Here is a 15952-nt window from a genome sequence, read left to right as displayed (position 1 = left end):
AAGGAGAGGAGCTGTTCGATATGTCTCGCCCTCTCTTCCTGTTTCAGTGGAAATTAAGTCAACACATTGAATAATGCTGCGCATTTCAAGGCACTTCAGTGGGCCTTTAACAAAGTATGGGTGGAATTCACAACTGTTATTTTTTTTAATGTTGATTAAATAAACCGATCCACATAATGAGCTTTTGAACAAACCTCATGCAATGTATTAAAGTCATCTGAGCTGATATAAACCATCTTAGTGGTGTGTCCATCTTTGCATCTGTTGTTCTCTGAAATGATCACCTGTAGCACAGATACAACAGTGCATTTCTCGTATTAGTGGTTCATTGTGGTAAAGCGCTAGTATGTGTGGTTATAAATCACCATCACGACTGACAGCAATGAATGATGAATTATGATACCATATGGGCTGATCACGAAAACATAATATCAGAGCTAAGAGATGAAGACAACAGTGGCTACAGGTGATGACAAGGTTAGATTTTTCAAGTTGCAGTATATGTCCTTACATTGGCTAAACTTGTAGCATATTCTGACACATTTAAAAAAACAATCTAATGTGTATGAGCACAAAAGATGATGCTAGGTGTATAAAGGATGATAATTTAGGAAATATTACTCAGTGGTCGATAAATAACTTCAGCCAGTGTCCAATCATCTCATCCCATTTCACAGTGGAAAGCAAGATAAAAAAGAGAATTTGATACATTTTGATAGTTTGCCTACATGGTAAATACAAACTATCAATAAAAAACTTTTTATTTTTTATTTATTTTGGGTTTATCAGAATAAACAGTGAGATTTTGACCCGAAAACTATTGTAAATCCAGTCCTGGTGCAGATCATTAGTTTTTGAACAACCTTTAAATAAGAACACAATTATAAAGAAACATATTAATGGATATATACATATCCCATTTTTGTTCTGTATATCTAGTTCATTTTATTATATACTTAAATATATTCATTTAGTATTTATTTATTTTCTGAAAATGGCCTTTTCAGTAGTGGATGTGTTTAAATCAGTCAATAAAGGATGAAAGTGTCTTGCATTTCAGAGGAATTTGACAGTTATGGAGAATCTGTGTCTAAGAATATTGTTAAATGGAAAAACTTGACCCATGCCATCCCACTGACTAGCAAAACTCCCCAACAAACCTCTTAGTTGAGGTAACAGTATGACGTCAGCTCTTCCTTCCTAGTTTGCTTCATTTGAATGGACAACTGGTCAATGTTACAAGATAAAATATATTTGAATCTCTAAATAAAAAACACTGTATTGATAAAATGACTTGATCTATTGGAATATTAAAAATGATTACCTTTTTTCAGCATACATTAAATTTATATCAATTAAATGACTGACAGCAAAGTTGGTGATGAAACAGAACAATGATGAAATCATCTACAAAAATAAACGGACAGGATGTGTAGCCCATGCAGTTTAAGTTCCGCTTTATTGACTATTTAAGGTGAACTTGTGAGAGTCTTGAATATATTCTCTCAGACACAAGCAGTGAAAGTTGAAGATCGACTGTGACAATGGAGACACAAAGGATCCTCATGAGGAGTTTGGCTGTTGTGGTTTTTGCATCTGTGATCTGGACTATAACAGGTAAAGTGCTTGAAACTGTTTGTATATTATTATATCTGATGGAATGGTGCAGAATATTGAGGTGTACCTTGTTCTTCAGCCTCAGCAGGTGATCATCAGAAGGTGATCAACTGCTGTACTGTCGTCTCCAAAACAAAGTTGACTGATCCTATCATCAGTTTCAGGCTGGTTTCAAACCAAACTCTTCCATGTGTGAAGGCCGTCGTGTAAGAATCCCAGTTCTTCTCTAAAGAAAACATGTCATGATTAGAGATCAACAGCATCTGATGCTAGATTTCTGTTTTAACTTTTTCATTCTCTTTAACAGCTTTAAGACTGAACGAGGAGAGTTCTGTCTTGATCGGAGACAACAATGGGTGAGGGAGGAAGCTAGGAAGCTTTTGTAAGTTAAATCCAACAAGTGTGGTGAAACATACCTGAATTTGTAACAACATAATCTTATAAAGTGTTGCATGTTTAGTATACAGTAGTATTCTTGTATTCAAATTGTGTTTGTTTTACAGAAGAGCTCAAAGAAACAAAAGCCTGACTTCCACGCCACCACCAGCATCATCTATCAGTAAACTCACTCCTGTGGGAGGATCTTCCCAATCAACTGACAGATCATGAATCATGAATGTCTAAAAGCAAACTCATAATGAGAACACATCTACAAGTAGTTACTTGTTTTAAAAACATTTCTAAAGTTTAAGAGATTTTGCAGATTTTGCAGAGACAGTTCTTAATTTTTTTAAATTATTTAGAAACTGAATTATAGTGAAACTGTTTTAGAACAAATGTGTTTAAATAAATGATTAGCTTATATTTTATATTTCACATTGAAATATATTTCGCTCAATGTACTTGTGATGAACTGTGTTAAGAAGGATGACGCAAGTCTGAGTGAAATTAAGACTGATTTGTTTGAAAACAAACCTGGAAATTTTTTGTGTTGATTATGCAAATGAACGAGTGCAATCTGAAACTACAAATAAACTATGATCAGCAACAACTGGTTTTGCTTGTGGTTGATGTTTCTGAATGTGTGCAAGAGGTCTCTGTCAGAAACGATGACACCTTTTCTCTTTAGCATCTTTATTCTTACATTAGCAGTTGGTTGATGACTATGTATGTATCATTCCCATACTACTTTTGTAAATTTCATCACTAATCAAATGTTAATTAGCATGAATAAGTTGGTATATCTTCACATATTCATATATGTTCATTTAAAGGAGCCGTATGTAAGATTGTGGCCAAAACTGGTACTGCAATCACTTTCAAATTACTGTAGAGCGGTGTATCCCCTCCCCCTCCCCCCTGACTCGAGGTTGCCCAACCCGTTCTCATCAGTCTGCGTATAAATAACACGACTTTACACTTTCAAATTGCGTGCAATGAATACGCCAAAATCCAATTTTGCGTGCATATGATACGCCAATCCTTCCCATTAACTTCGGTGGAGAGCAGATGCGTCTAAATACCACGCATCACCTTCAACTGCAATGACGTCACCAACGAGGCTCAGTTCGCCTGCACCTGATGCGCGTATCGTAATCGTTACACCTTCAAACAGGTAAGTAAGGGCAGCAATCCTTTTTTTTGTAATGAGATCACGGTGTTAACTGTATTATTTTAATTATTTCAGTGTTTCTGTTACATGGGTCGCGTCAAAATGGCAGCGTAATGCGTTAAAATTAGTTGTTAGTGGAACCGTGGGCTGCTCCGTTAGCACAGCTGGTATCCTACCATTGACATTAGCCTAAGCTAACTTCTGCTGTATGCATGTTGCAGTTTGAAAGAAATAAAAAAGTGTTTTTAATCATGTTTTGACATGGCTGATGACAGCACTACAAATCAACAGAGTGAATTAGTGTTTGCTAAAGTTTTTAGCTAAAGTGGCATGGTTAGCCTAAGCCTACGGAACCCCCTAGGGGTCAATATTAATAATGTGGACTAATTAGTGCGCATGGAATAATTCAGGCACGCGCAGACATTACTAGTTGCTTTGCAGATGCATGATTCTGTAGGGTTGGATTAGACTCCTCTCCCCAAGATATTTGATTTCTAATGTCATCATATAAAGTGCATTTTACCTAAATTGCACATTGTTGGTTTGGTTGCTTCTATTTAGGGCTGTGAAATGATTAATCACTGTCCATAATTATTTTGTATATATATAAATACACACACATGCATGTATATATTTAAGAAATATTTGCATATATATATATATATATATATATATATATATATATATATATATATATATATAATTTGTATTATAAATAAATATTTTATATATAAATATTTTTTTCTTAAATATTTACATGCATGTGTGTGTATTTATATATACAAAATAATTCTGCACACTACACACATATATTATGTGAACACAAACTTTTATTTTGGATGTGATTAATCATTTCACAGCCCTACTTCTATTGCTCTCTTCATTTGTAAGTGGCATTAGATAAAAGCATCACATGATTAAATGTAAAGGAAAATTAAGCAAGATTTAGACTAGACCCTTTGTCTGTGAGTGTGGCCTTGGTAAAATAAACAATTGAATACAGAAATATCATTATAGTTACAACCAGGTTGAAATGAAAATCTGCATTCTCCTGCAAATAGTCAGACACCACTATCCTCTACCGGAAAATTAAACTTTTTAACCTTTACCCTCATATCACTGATGTGGTCCAAACTTTCCATTCAATTATAATAGTCAGCAAGTTTGAGTTGCAGGCAGATCTCAGATCTAACTGACACCTTTATTTTTGGTTTAAGTACAATGTCAAGAGGAAATAAGAACAAACTAGAAGCTGTTCTTCAGCTTGGGGATGCATTTGTTGAAGAGATACAGGCAAGTTTCATACTTGTTATACACAAATGTGTAATTAATTAACTCCAGTTAGTTAATGCCTATGTTTCAAATTCACCCATCTACTTTTCATTACATGTGCATAAAGAAACGTAACACAGAGTTACAAACTCAGAAGGCTGAAGTCACAGGACAATCTAAAGTGACCTGGTGGAAGAGGGACTGTGATGGGCAGCGTGTGACCACCAGCAAGCGGAGGAAAAAAGCTTCATCTGCTGGTTAGTGTACATCTTATCTAATTTATGTCAAATACTTCAAATGGAGAGTGATGATGTGTGATTTAGAGTAGGTGCTGGTTTGATAATGCTGTTGTTACTCAATATTCTGTATGCTTGCACATTCATAATGTAAATTATGGTTTGATAGTAGTACATAGATAGTACATAGGTTTGATAGTTTCCATGTTGCAAGTTTGCCAAAGGTTTCAGCTTTTATTTTTGTACATCTGGCAAAGAGTTTGAAAGAATTGTACTCTAATAAGAATTCTAATGGGGTTTATATTATTTTTACTTTCAAACAGTTGGTACCGGTACTTCTGCATGTGCTAGTTCCACCATCACAGCTTCATGTACTAGCTACCAAGATCCTGGTAAGTAGAAAAACTACTTTAAAAAACACTTTTCATAATATGTTATGCTTCAAATGAAAACAAGGAGTTACGTAAAAAGGAAGCCTCGTTATACATGATCTTTTGCTATGTTTAGTAACTCATCTAACGATGTTCCTTTTCTAAATGCTTTTTCCACAGTCCCCTAACATGCCTCAAATATTAGAGTTACCACAATTTGGTGCATCAAGCCCTGTCAACATGACAGAAATAGGAACACTTTAGACAATAGCATCACTGTTTCTCAGAAAAATCACATGGTTGTTGTTTAGTTTCACAATTAAGTGGGCAACACTACTGACAGCCAGCACCTACACAGAATCTTAAGGGTCATGGATTTGATTGCTCATTTCAAACGATCCTTTCACCCTCTGCCTTCTCTGCTATCACTGGACTGTTTTTATTTTTCTCTTTCTCTCTCTGAAGATTTTAATATGCAGAGGCTTGAGGACCTTCTACGGGATTCAGAGAGCATTGATGGGCAAGATTTTGCTCAGCAGCCATCTTTGTCCAGTTGGTGTCAAAGACAGAAAGGGGTCCAACGATGCTGGCAACAGGCGAGGCCACAAAACATTCATAACTTGTTGTCAGCTGAGAACATTGTCCAGATAAAGTGCAACCACTGTCACGTGACAGAAGCCATCATCCGTTGCATGGAATGTTTGCCCTCAGAGTGGTTTTGTGCAGACTGTGATCAACTGGTACATAAACGCCACACTCTGCACAGTAGGCAGACCACCATGTATGGCTTTTATAAATACATTCCCCCAACAGAGTTTGTGAAACTCCATGATGATAAGTACATCATCTGTGAACAAGGTTGGTGTCTCTCTTTCAGTTGATTTGCAGTTTTTCATCAACACACAACATAATTCATTATGTTTTCCAAGTACTTGCTAACAATCCAAACATTCTTTAATGTCATCCTGATTGTCCTTTGCTCTTTCAGATTGTTTGCTGCCAGCAGCCTTTCCTCAAAATATATGCTCCTGTGACACTGGAGATGTTGCAATCTCTGTTGGTAGATCCATCATACTGGTTTCCATAAATGGTAGGATTGGGTAAAAAAATATTGTTTATCTAACATTACTTTAGTTCCTTGTTAGTTATTTGTCTTTCATGTGCTCTCAGGCCGTTATAATCTTCACGTTCCGGTGCTAACATGCAAACATTGCAATAAGCAATGGGCTCCAGAAGTCAGTGACTTTGTAAGGAGTGGTTACTGGCCCGCTACCATGCAAGCACAGACACTTTTCCACCAAGATCTGTTCCATTCCTTTGAAGCTATGAAGACAACAGCTCCAGGAATGTCAGTGAAAGCCTTCACAGCAATGTTGGACCAGAGAACAAAGCGGTTTGGAAGAGTGAGTGAAAATTTGAAGCTGAAAGACAAATGCATTCGTTATTATAACGAGGTTATAAGTTATTATAAGTAGCTGTAAGGCTAGACAGTATGGCAAAAAGGGTGTTCGAGTCCAAACAGGGCGCAAATTCAAATATACCCACATATGAAGTCAAGTTCCACAAGTGGCTGTAATATTTCAGGTTACTGAAATTAACTGAACTGAAGACCATATTAGACAGCATTGCCAATTGCATCCTTTTTTTGGGTTTGAAAAGGTACATTGACAAAACATAAATGGGGTGACCTTATAGTTCATTGTCATTTAAAGTTGTTCTATAAATTGTTTTTCAGACTGGCAAAGTGAATGCAGATGCTTTTCAGAGGAGCTTTCTGCAATTTGTGTACTGCAACTCTGAAGAGGACCAACTTCTGGAAAAGGAGCCATTTGTCTGTCCAGCCTGTAGTCCTGAAATGGTGGCTGTTTCAGTGGATGGCAACAGAAAACTCTACAGGTTCCAGAAAGCAAACCAGTGAGTTTTGTGTACATATTAAAAACAGCCAATGTAGTTAATGTATGTACTTGCTATTAACATTATAATAATAATATAGTTCTCATTTTATTTAAAATTAAGCTGTTGATACTGTAGCTGTTGAATATAATGTCCATGTTAGACTTTGTAACCTTGTTTCTAAAAAAAGTGTCATATAAATACAATTATTATAATTTATTATTATTATGTAAAACTTCTTACTACAGTGGTTATCCAGAATACATTTTGTTGTAGGAGTGAAGAGCCAGGGTTCTTTGATGGAGTGTTTTTATCCCAAGACTCTGAGGTGTCCAGTTTTGTTGAGGAAGTCCGGGGGGCTGTCAAGAGTGTAAGTTTTCAATCAGGCTGAGCAGCGGGTATCTCTGGCTTATTTTATAACTAATTGGAAGTAAAGTTGGAAACACTGTAGTCTTATTAGGTGTTCAGATGAGGGAATCTTTGATCAGGTGTTGAGATGGCAATGGTAGGTTGCTGATGTTAGCGATGAAATCGGACTTTCACAAAGAGTGAAGTTGCAGAGCTGGATGAAAAAATACAACTAGATTCTAATCCAGAGGGCACAGTATATCTATAGTATTGGTTGCCGCACATACAGTATATCTGACACAATTTCTGACAAAGTTAGAGTCTATTGCAATTATCCTCCTGCATGCTAAATGGCAAATAATTTCAATTGGTTTGTTATACTCCAGGGTGTTGCAGATGGAAGATGGGTCAGGCAATCAAAGACAAAATCTAATCAGACTGTAATTGTTGGTGTGTGTGAGTGTGCAGCCCTGCTATTTAACTTTTTACTTTGGTAGACGGCAGGAAGAGCGATGTGTGGGGACTCCCACTGGACAGCAGCAAGAGAGACATCAAAGCAGGCCAACAAGTTGGATGAAGAAGGTGTGGAAATTGCTGTATGCAGGCATGGATTCCTCCTCAAAGGTTGGTATTGGTCTTGATAAATTGCAATGAAAAATATTTGTAGATGAAACATCTGAAGCCTATTCTTCATCATTTCATTTTTCCAAAAGGTCTGAATATGTATAGAGGAGAAATCTTTGCATATCCAATGTTTCTCCAAAAAGAGTTCCAGGCTGCTGCATTTTTGGCCATGGATGTGACCTGCCGTTATGTGCCATACCTTGAGAAGGTGTCAGAGGCCCTGACTCATCTTCAACCTCTTAAGAAAATGAAACATTGCTTGTCCGTGATGCATGCCAAAGCCCACAATACAAAATGCGAGGTGATGCTTTTAACTACTTTTACATTTCAGAGTGATGTATCCAACAATTAACGTAAAGTACCACAATGAATGATGTTGTGACCCAAACAACATCCCAGGAGTGTGTTTTGATTTGTACATGAGCCCCTATGTGCTTTCCTGTACAGCTGGTGACCTTGGGATTTGCATCAATATTGATCACCCTGTTGTCCACCCTGTTTAACAAGTCCACTGCTTCCTGTAGATTATGTGGAATGCAAGGAACCAGGAAGGTGCTGGAACCACTCTTGGCGAAGAAGTAGAGCAAGTGAATAGTTTTCTCTCCCGATGTGCCCTGACGACAAAGTACATGTCCAAGTCAGGTTTGTAAGCTTCTTTGCCCCCTGCTCCCCTGCAAATGTACACATTAACATTTTACAATTTATTGTGATTTTTCTATTGTTCTTTACAGTAAGAACTGATATGCTTACTGTCCATGCTATTGGGTGGAATCAACGTAAAGAGGACGGCCTCCACATTGCCTTGTCTTCCAGATTCAAAAAGGTATGTTCGTGTATCAGGCAGGAACATACTTTTTGGTATTTTATGAAATGACAGTGTGTTGTGTGTTGCTGTTTTGTAGACAGCAGAAAACACATTAGATGCAACAGAGAGCCTGAAGAAGATGCAGGACCAGTTGCATTGCAGTGATGACATGCTAAAGCAGTGGGTTGTTGATGTCAAGCAGTGGGCCAGTAGCGGTAAGGGCAATGTTGTTTTATACATGAACAGTGTTGGAGTAATTTAGTTGTAATGCATGTAGCTGTAGCTTAATGTTCAATTATGATGTGGGGATGGGCACTATTTGCAAGTCATAAGTCTTCAATTAGTATTTTGACTTAAAGAAAGTAAACATCTTAGCAATGAAAACAGAATGATTGGTGCATGTTCATGCAAATCAGACCAAAATGGAACAATATTATTTGAGGTAGGAAATGACAGACCAAGCAAAATGTGCCAGTAAAGCCCAATTTATACTTCTGCGTCGAACTCCCGCCGTAGCAACGTCGTAGGCTGTGTGTAGTGTGCGTACCCTGACGTGCAACTCTACAAAAATGTAACAACACGTCAACTCTACGCGAACGCAAGCGCTGTGATTGGTCTGCTAGGACCGCTCCCTCTGGTTTCACATGCTCCCTCTGCAAGTGTACTTGTGCGTCAACACGGACAACGACGCAGAAGTATATATGAAAACCGACGCGTAGTCTGTAGTGTAGTGGCTCCAGCGTAGGTCCGACACAGAAGTATAAATCAGCCTTAAGGCTCCATGTTTGCAGCATTCATGCATGCTCCACTTGTAATTCTGATATTTTCAAAAGACACTTGTTGGTTCTCATTATTGGTGCAAGTATCTCAGTTTTCTACAGATCTAGTTTCTGTTTCCAATGAGAAGCTATGAACCTAAGGATTTGACTTTTTTTCTTAATCCGCAAGAGCACCACGTGTTACTTCTGTCAGTTCAGAGGATATCAGGGTTTTTTTCATCTTTGAAAGTTTGGCCTATTGGTGGAGCTACAATAAAGGTCATGGGGTCACCAAATTCGATGTGTGGAATGGATAGGGGACATAATCCCCCATCAATGACTTTCATAAAGAAAGACTGTGGACTATGGACTCTCATAAACACACTCTTGAAAAGTGATGATAATAAAGATATCACACAGATTAGATGCCTATGCCTCTTGGCCTATGTTGCTTGGTCCCTAATTCTTGCTGAAACATGCAGTCAGTGTCCAGTACGGTATGAGAAAAACATACGAGATAGACATTTCTGTCCAAATTAAACATTGTCCTAAAGTGTGTTTGTTGCACACTGTCAAACTTAAATGTTTGAAACTTTTCTCTTTCTTCTTAACTTGAATTTAGGAAATGCAGCAGCCAGTTCTGTTGATGCTCGTGGTTTGCAGATCTCCATCGACACACTCTTTGTGAGCATTTGTCAGAAGAAACACTACCTTTATAGACAGAATGGTATGTATTAGTAAATGTAAGTGATGTAGATGCAAGTTATATTGTTTCTGTTCATTAAATGTCATGGCAGCTCTTTTGTAATACCATTGTTTTTTGCTCTTATTACAGATCGCAACAAAAGGCGTCAGAAGATTACTCAGAAGATTGCCCAAGAAAAGAAGCGCTTGCTAGATGAGATCCAGAGATACAACAAACAACCTGATGGTGATCCTGTGGACACACAATCAGTTGTGCATAAACTCTCCAACAAAGCTGCAGAGAGCATGATCTGGCCTTGGCAGGAACAGAACACAGGTTTTGTATTAATATTTAACTTTGTGTTTATTTAAATGTATCATCATCAAATTAGTTTATTAATGTATAATCTTTTCATTCCTTCAGACGGTATAGACATTCTCACCAAGAAGAAGCTTTTTGACCAACTAATGCTGGTCTCACGACTGACAGAAGAGAAGCAGATCCTTGTGAAGGAGATGATGCAGCACTGTCAGTACCTTAAGGACTCGATTGCAAAGGTCCAGACACTGATAGCCACCATTTCAGATTGCATAAAAACAGGAAGTAAGTGTATTGGCTCAAGAACTAAGGATACATGGACTTCAAAGATTATTTTATCCAATTATTATTTTCCAATTTGACTTTGTATTTAACATTTGTTCTAACATAAGCTCTCTCTGATAAAATGTTTAGTGTGATGGTAATTCCATTACTCTTCATGTGTGAACTTTTAGGCTATCCCAATGGATTCACAGAGGAGGCATCCAAGGGCCTCATCAGTCTACTTAAGAGAAGACTGTATAACCTTAGACTCAAGCAGCAGACTGTAGCATGCACATACAGAGGCATTCTCGAACCAACTCCTAGGCTGGTGGAAGAAGATGAAGGGGAAATGGAGGAAATGGACTGGCAACGTGACCTCAGCTCTGATGATGATGATGATGATGATGATGATGATGATGAGCTGGGGACTCAAGTCACTTGACTTAGGACTCAAGTCACAGTTGTAATCCCTTTTGCTTTGACTTGTACTTTGATGACTTGAAAAGGTTTCTAAAGTCTTGACAAAAGATCCTGTTTTTGTAAGTGAGTTAGATTGAAAGTGACAGTGACTCATCAGTTGTTTGTTTCTGCAGTTATCCGTATTTTGCTACATATGCTCTCAGAGTGTGTGTGTGTGTGTGTGTGTGTGTGTGTGTGTGTGTGTGTGTGTGTGTGTGTGTGTGTGTGTGTGTGTGTGTGTGTGTGTGTGTGTGTGTGTGTGTGTGTGTGTGTGTGTGTGTGTGTGTGTGTGTGTGTGAACTGATAATGTCTGTAAATATTTGCTGATACCTGTATATATACTGTATGTACGGAAACAGAAATACAAATTTGATTTGTCATCAGACTATTGAGTTGACTTTGGCTCATCACACATCAACCCTTACAAAAAGAGAGAGCTGGGAGCTTTCAGATTCAACCTAAACTGCCAACATTTTGAACATTAGAGGTCACAGTCACACCAGGTCACATATTAAGATAGATATATGAAACTTAGGTCTACATACTTTACACTGATAGTTAATGGCAGTGTAATATACTTCAATATTGACTATGTAAAACCATTGTAGTTATTGTCTAAATATATATATATATCAACCATATAATTAACCACATGTTATACATATGATCGGTTAGCAGGGTTGGGTCAGATTGCTTTGAATACAAACAACATGGCAATATAATCAGTTATGCAATTTACCTTTTAGCAACAGCCCAACTTGGAATATCATTTTAAGAAACTCAGTGATCTGAGGCCATGCAAAGTAAATGTCATGACCATATTCATCTGATTATCAACTCATCCCATGGTAAGGAGCAAGCAACATATAAGATGTGGAGACTGTTCATAACAGTGTCATCTTCAGAGATATGTAGGAAACTTTATAAACAGAGATATTGAGGCTACTACATTATATAATCCAGACCATGTAGGAACATTCAGGTGGTTTGGAAGAGCTAAAGCATGCCAGAAGGGGCATATAAAATCCCAATATATGCCCCTGTGTCAGTGGTACCTTCTCACCCATGCCATGAGCACTGATGCACAAATATCCTAACTTTTCTGGAAATGGGGTTTGCAGTTTCTCACTGTGATAGGTGTTGGAAGGGAGAAAATGTAAATAAAAAACTATTTGCCCTTTTCTGTAGAGATCAAAAAGATCTTTAAAAGATCTTTAAACAGAAATAAATGCAGAGGATACAACAGGGCCAACAGTATGTGTAATGAACTCTTGTTTTTAAATACCAATAATATTTTTACAAGTACAAGCAGAGATGACTACCCATCATAGACCATGGTCTTTTAGTGTGCGTTTTTTTTTAACCATCATAGCAGCATTAGCATAAATAGATATTCATATAAGCCGTGTGTGCGTGTACTTTTACAACTATCTTTGTGAGCAAAGTTTGAGGGTCAAGAGCTGGTTTTAGGGATCAGGTTATAATGAGGATTTTATTTGGGCAGGTTTAGGGTCAGGGTTCAGGTCAGACACTTAGTTGTGATGGGTAAGGTTAGGGTAAGGATCTAGAGATTGCATTGTGTCAATGAATGTCCTCACAAATATAGATACAAACGTGTGTGTGTGTGTGTGTGTGTGTGTGTGTGTGTGTGTGTGTGTGTGCGTGCATGCTTGTGTGTGTGTGTGTGTGTGTGTGTGTGTGTGTGTGTAAATCTGTTTACACAGTCAGAAACAAACAAAAAGCTATATTGAGTCTACGTGCTCCCTGAAACTAGACCTGAGATGGCTTGTGTCCGTGAAAAGAGAAAATGAAAACTTTGTTGTATAGCTGAACCAAATACATCGTTGGAAAGGCCGTGACCTGGAGAGTAACATATGTTAGTATGAAGATTCTACATGGCTCCTGCTTTGAAACACAGACCTTTGAAACGTCACCTCGGTGCATGTTTAAAGGCTTATAATTCAGCAACAAAAGGGGCTACAGATATGGGACCAACTGTTATAGAGAGCTCTTGACATGAGTATAGGGGGCAGTTAACCAAAATATGGGGGCAGTTAACCAAATATGGATAAAATATGGGTTAATTAATTTGACCCTATTTAACAATTAGATATTTAAAATCTCATTACATAGATGTGTTTACCATCCCACTAAACCCCCCACTGTACTCCCAACTCACTGTTTACAACCTCCAATTGAAAGAAAAACACTAATGTTTTAAAAACTACAATTCCCTTATATCCACACCATGCAGCTTGATACAAATAGGCACTACAGTTGTAGTTCTTCTGGTCTGCAAAGTAGGGTTGTAAATTAGGGTTGTAAAAAGATATATCTGCTGAATATATTAAATACCTACTACAGTCAAACTAGTAATTACACTGCATCTAGATGATCTATGTTAACAAAAAGTAGATATGTTGGTTTATTTCAGATATTTTAGCCAAAACAGGAACGCGGAAACTCCGCCCACAACATAATTGCACTTCCGTAACCTTATGCTGCCAAAAACTGAAGAAAAAAAGTTTTTTTCCAAGGAGAACTTATTAAAAGCGATAGCCTTAAAATGAACATAACGTATTTTTGAGTTATCAATTTGTTTTTCTGTGGAGAAATGTTGAAGATATCATTAAAAAAGCGGGTGTCTGTGAAGAAAATACTTCCGGGCGGAAGTACGTAATGCAAGCTACTACCATAGCAACGAACTAAAGATACAACCAGAGCATAAGATAATGCATTCACTGAGCGAAGATTATGAAAACAAAATGCAACTGTAAGGTTATTCTTAACACCAAAGCTGGCTATATACCTTGAGTACTACAAGGATTAAAAAGGTTACCCTTACGGAACAAAAATATATTGGAATATACTGCAAAATATTATAATATATTAATATAACTTATATTTCATATAACGTTACATATGCGAAACTAACGTTAGTGCTTAACGTTATATTTGTCAATACACTGCAATATGCATTGACCATGTATGGCTATATATATATATATTGATACATATTAAATATTTATAAATGCAAACAAAAATATCATTACATGTAATTTTCGCAGTTTTATCTATTTTTTTTTTTTTTTACAGTCTATGAGCTTTATCTATTGTGTACATTGCACATATCTGTTCCCATAAATGTGAATGTGTATTATACACACATATATACACCCATTCACGGAATGAGTTACAATCAGTGGTTCCAAAAGACTTCTAGTTCCCAGCATGGTTTGCCTCCATGTTAAAAGACAGTAAATGTTAAAAATAAGTGTTATTTCATATGTTTTGCTCAATATGAATAAAGGGGGATACCAATTTGTGTGTAATGTTCTATTATTTTGGTATTTAAACATTTTTGGGGTTACTATTGTACATGCAGGTGTGCTTGTGCTTTATTAACTAGCTTGAAATATGCGGCCAGAAAAAGGTGAAAATTAAACTTTGTTATAGGACAAAATGAAAGATATTTATACACCCCCTCAAGTACTCCAGTAACAATGTCAATTCCATGTTTTCAGAGAGGGACAAACAACAACAAAACTCGCAACAGAACTTTTATTGTGAAATGCTCATAGGAAATGCCAGACAATGCAAACTAGATTTTCTGGGTGAAAGGTTGTGAAAAAGGCAAACTGCACAATAAAACGATTGGCCTTTTGGATGATGGAAATATTGGATGCGATGAGGTCCTTCCCAACACCCAGCCCTAATGAACAAATAATGAAACAGATTTATAAACAAATACTACTTAATTTACAACATTTATGTAATTAATTCTATGCAATACAACTTTATTGTTGTCCACATGGCCCAGTTTAATGGACACAACATTTGTTTCAGAACATTTGTTTCTTTGCACCATCAATGTGACAACAGTATTTTTAGTAGACCTTCCTTTATGACACAGTCATTCTGATGTTCTCCTGTGGTTCCCAAGATGGGGGCCAGGCCTTTTGGCTGAAAAAATGGCAAAATAAAACGTAAAGAAATTATGCATTCAATTTCTGAAATAGGTTAAATATAAGGATAGCCTCTGACATGGTTTATAAACCATGATAGGCTTTACAAATTTCCCAGACAGAATGGGGTGGAGAAAGCAGAAGAGAATGTATATTTATATCCAAATTATATTATTGTCACTTTGTAATGACATTTTAAACTGTACATGTATGTTGTAGTTGTGTAGCTTAATCTCTCTGTAGGCAAAAACAGATGCCACATGTGGAGAGGTCTTAGTTCATCCGAATTAAGCAGCCCGTCTGACTTTCCAAAAAGAAATGTAACAGTGGTCCAGGCGCTTATTACATAAACTTAAATAACTCTCAATTCATGGTAAATCAGACAGGCTTCTTAATTAGGTTAACTGTCCCTTTAAGGACAACTCACAAGTCAACAAGTAAACAAGAAAGCTGATGTTACCATGAAGGACACGGGAGCCAATGGACCAAGACTTCTTTACAGCCCTTGGGAAGAGGGTAAAAGACAAACCTAAGTCATACTTTTATTTCATAATGAAATATTTCATTTAATTTTTCCTCCCAGCCTCTAAAAATCAATTGCCATATAAATACCAATACATCAAAGTTTTGGTTTAATATTTAGAACGCTCTAACAGCAAATGATTTAACATGTTAACTACTTAGTTTACATGTTATTTAGACTTTTCTGACAAAAGGCAACAATTTCATCACTATTCTCCTGGTGTAGTATAGTATTAATTTATGCACCTACAGTCGTACAGAAT

General features: G+C 37.0%; 2 protein-coding genes across 2 annotated transcripts; both read left to right on the top strand.

Moving 5' to 3' along the window:
• Positions 1–1489: 1489 nt before the first annotated feature.
• Positions 1490–2606, top strand: LOC311075727 (uncharacterized protein). The gene is made up of 4 exons (XM_084103291.1): positions 1490–1617; positions 1697–1823; positions 1925–1999; positions 2121–2606. Exons 1-4 carry the CDS (start codon positions 1545–1547, stop codon positions 2224–2226), a joined length of 381 nt encoding a protein of 126 aa, XP_083959417.1. The 5' UTR covers positions 1490–1544; the 3' UTR covers positions 2227–2606.
• A 376-nt stretch (positions 2607–2982) lies between these two features.
• Positions 2983–11417, top strand: LOC311075725 (uncharacterized protein). Its single transcript, XM_084103288.1, has 18 exons — positions 2983–3172; positions 4387–4462; positions 4569–4698; positions 5001–5069; positions 5514–5906; positions 6037–6138; positions 6219–6451; positions 6784–6962; positions 7218–7311; positions 7787–7913; positions 8003–8214; positions 8438–8555; positions 8645–8736; positions 8816–8933; positions 10099–10203; positions 10312–10497; positions 10585–10764; positions 10935–11417. The coding sequence occupies exons 1-18, from the start codon at positions 3102–3104 to the stop codon at positions 11183–11185; spliced, it is 2736 nt and encodes a 911-aa protein (XP_083959414.1). The 5' UTR covers positions 2983–3101; the 3' UTR covers positions 11186–11417.
• The last annotated feature ends 4535 nt before the right edge of the window (positions 11418–15952 follow it).

Source organism: Abramis brama (genome assembly GCF_963993115.1).
Source record: "Abramis brama genome assembly, chromosome: 24".
Classification (NCBI taxonomy): domain Eukaryota; kingdom Metazoa; phylum Chordata; class Actinopteri; order Cypriniformes; family Leuciscidae; genus Abramis; species Abramis brama.
The sequence above is the reverse complement of the archived record's forward strand: the minus strand, read 5'-3'. Positions and strand labels throughout refer to the sequence as shown.

Coding starts and splice junctions, on each gene's coding strand:
- LOC311075727 (XM_084103291.1), top strand. CDS start 1,545: ATGGAGACACAAAGGATCCTCATGAGGAGTTTGGCTGTTGTGGTTTTT. Junction 1,824..1,924: donor CCATGTGTGAAGGCCGTCGT/GTAAGAATCCCA, acceptor TCTCTTTAACAG/CTTTAAGACTGAACGAGGAG. Junction 2,000..2,120: donor GAGGAAGCTAGGAAGCTTTT/GTAAGTTAAATC, acceptor TTTGTTTTACAG/AAGAGCTCAAAGAAACAAAA.
- LOC311075725 (XM_084103288.1), top strand. CDS start 3,102: ATGACGTCACCAACGAGGCTCAGTTCGCCTGCACCTGATGCGCGTATC. Junction 6,452..6,783: donor GAACAAAGCGGTTTGGAAGA/GTGAGTGAAAAT, acceptor ATTGTTTTTCAG/ACTGGCAAAGTGAATGCAGA. Junction 10,765..10,934: donor AGATTGCATAAAAACAGGAA/GTAAGTGTATTG, acceptor GTGAACTTTTAG/GCTATCCCAATGGATTCACA.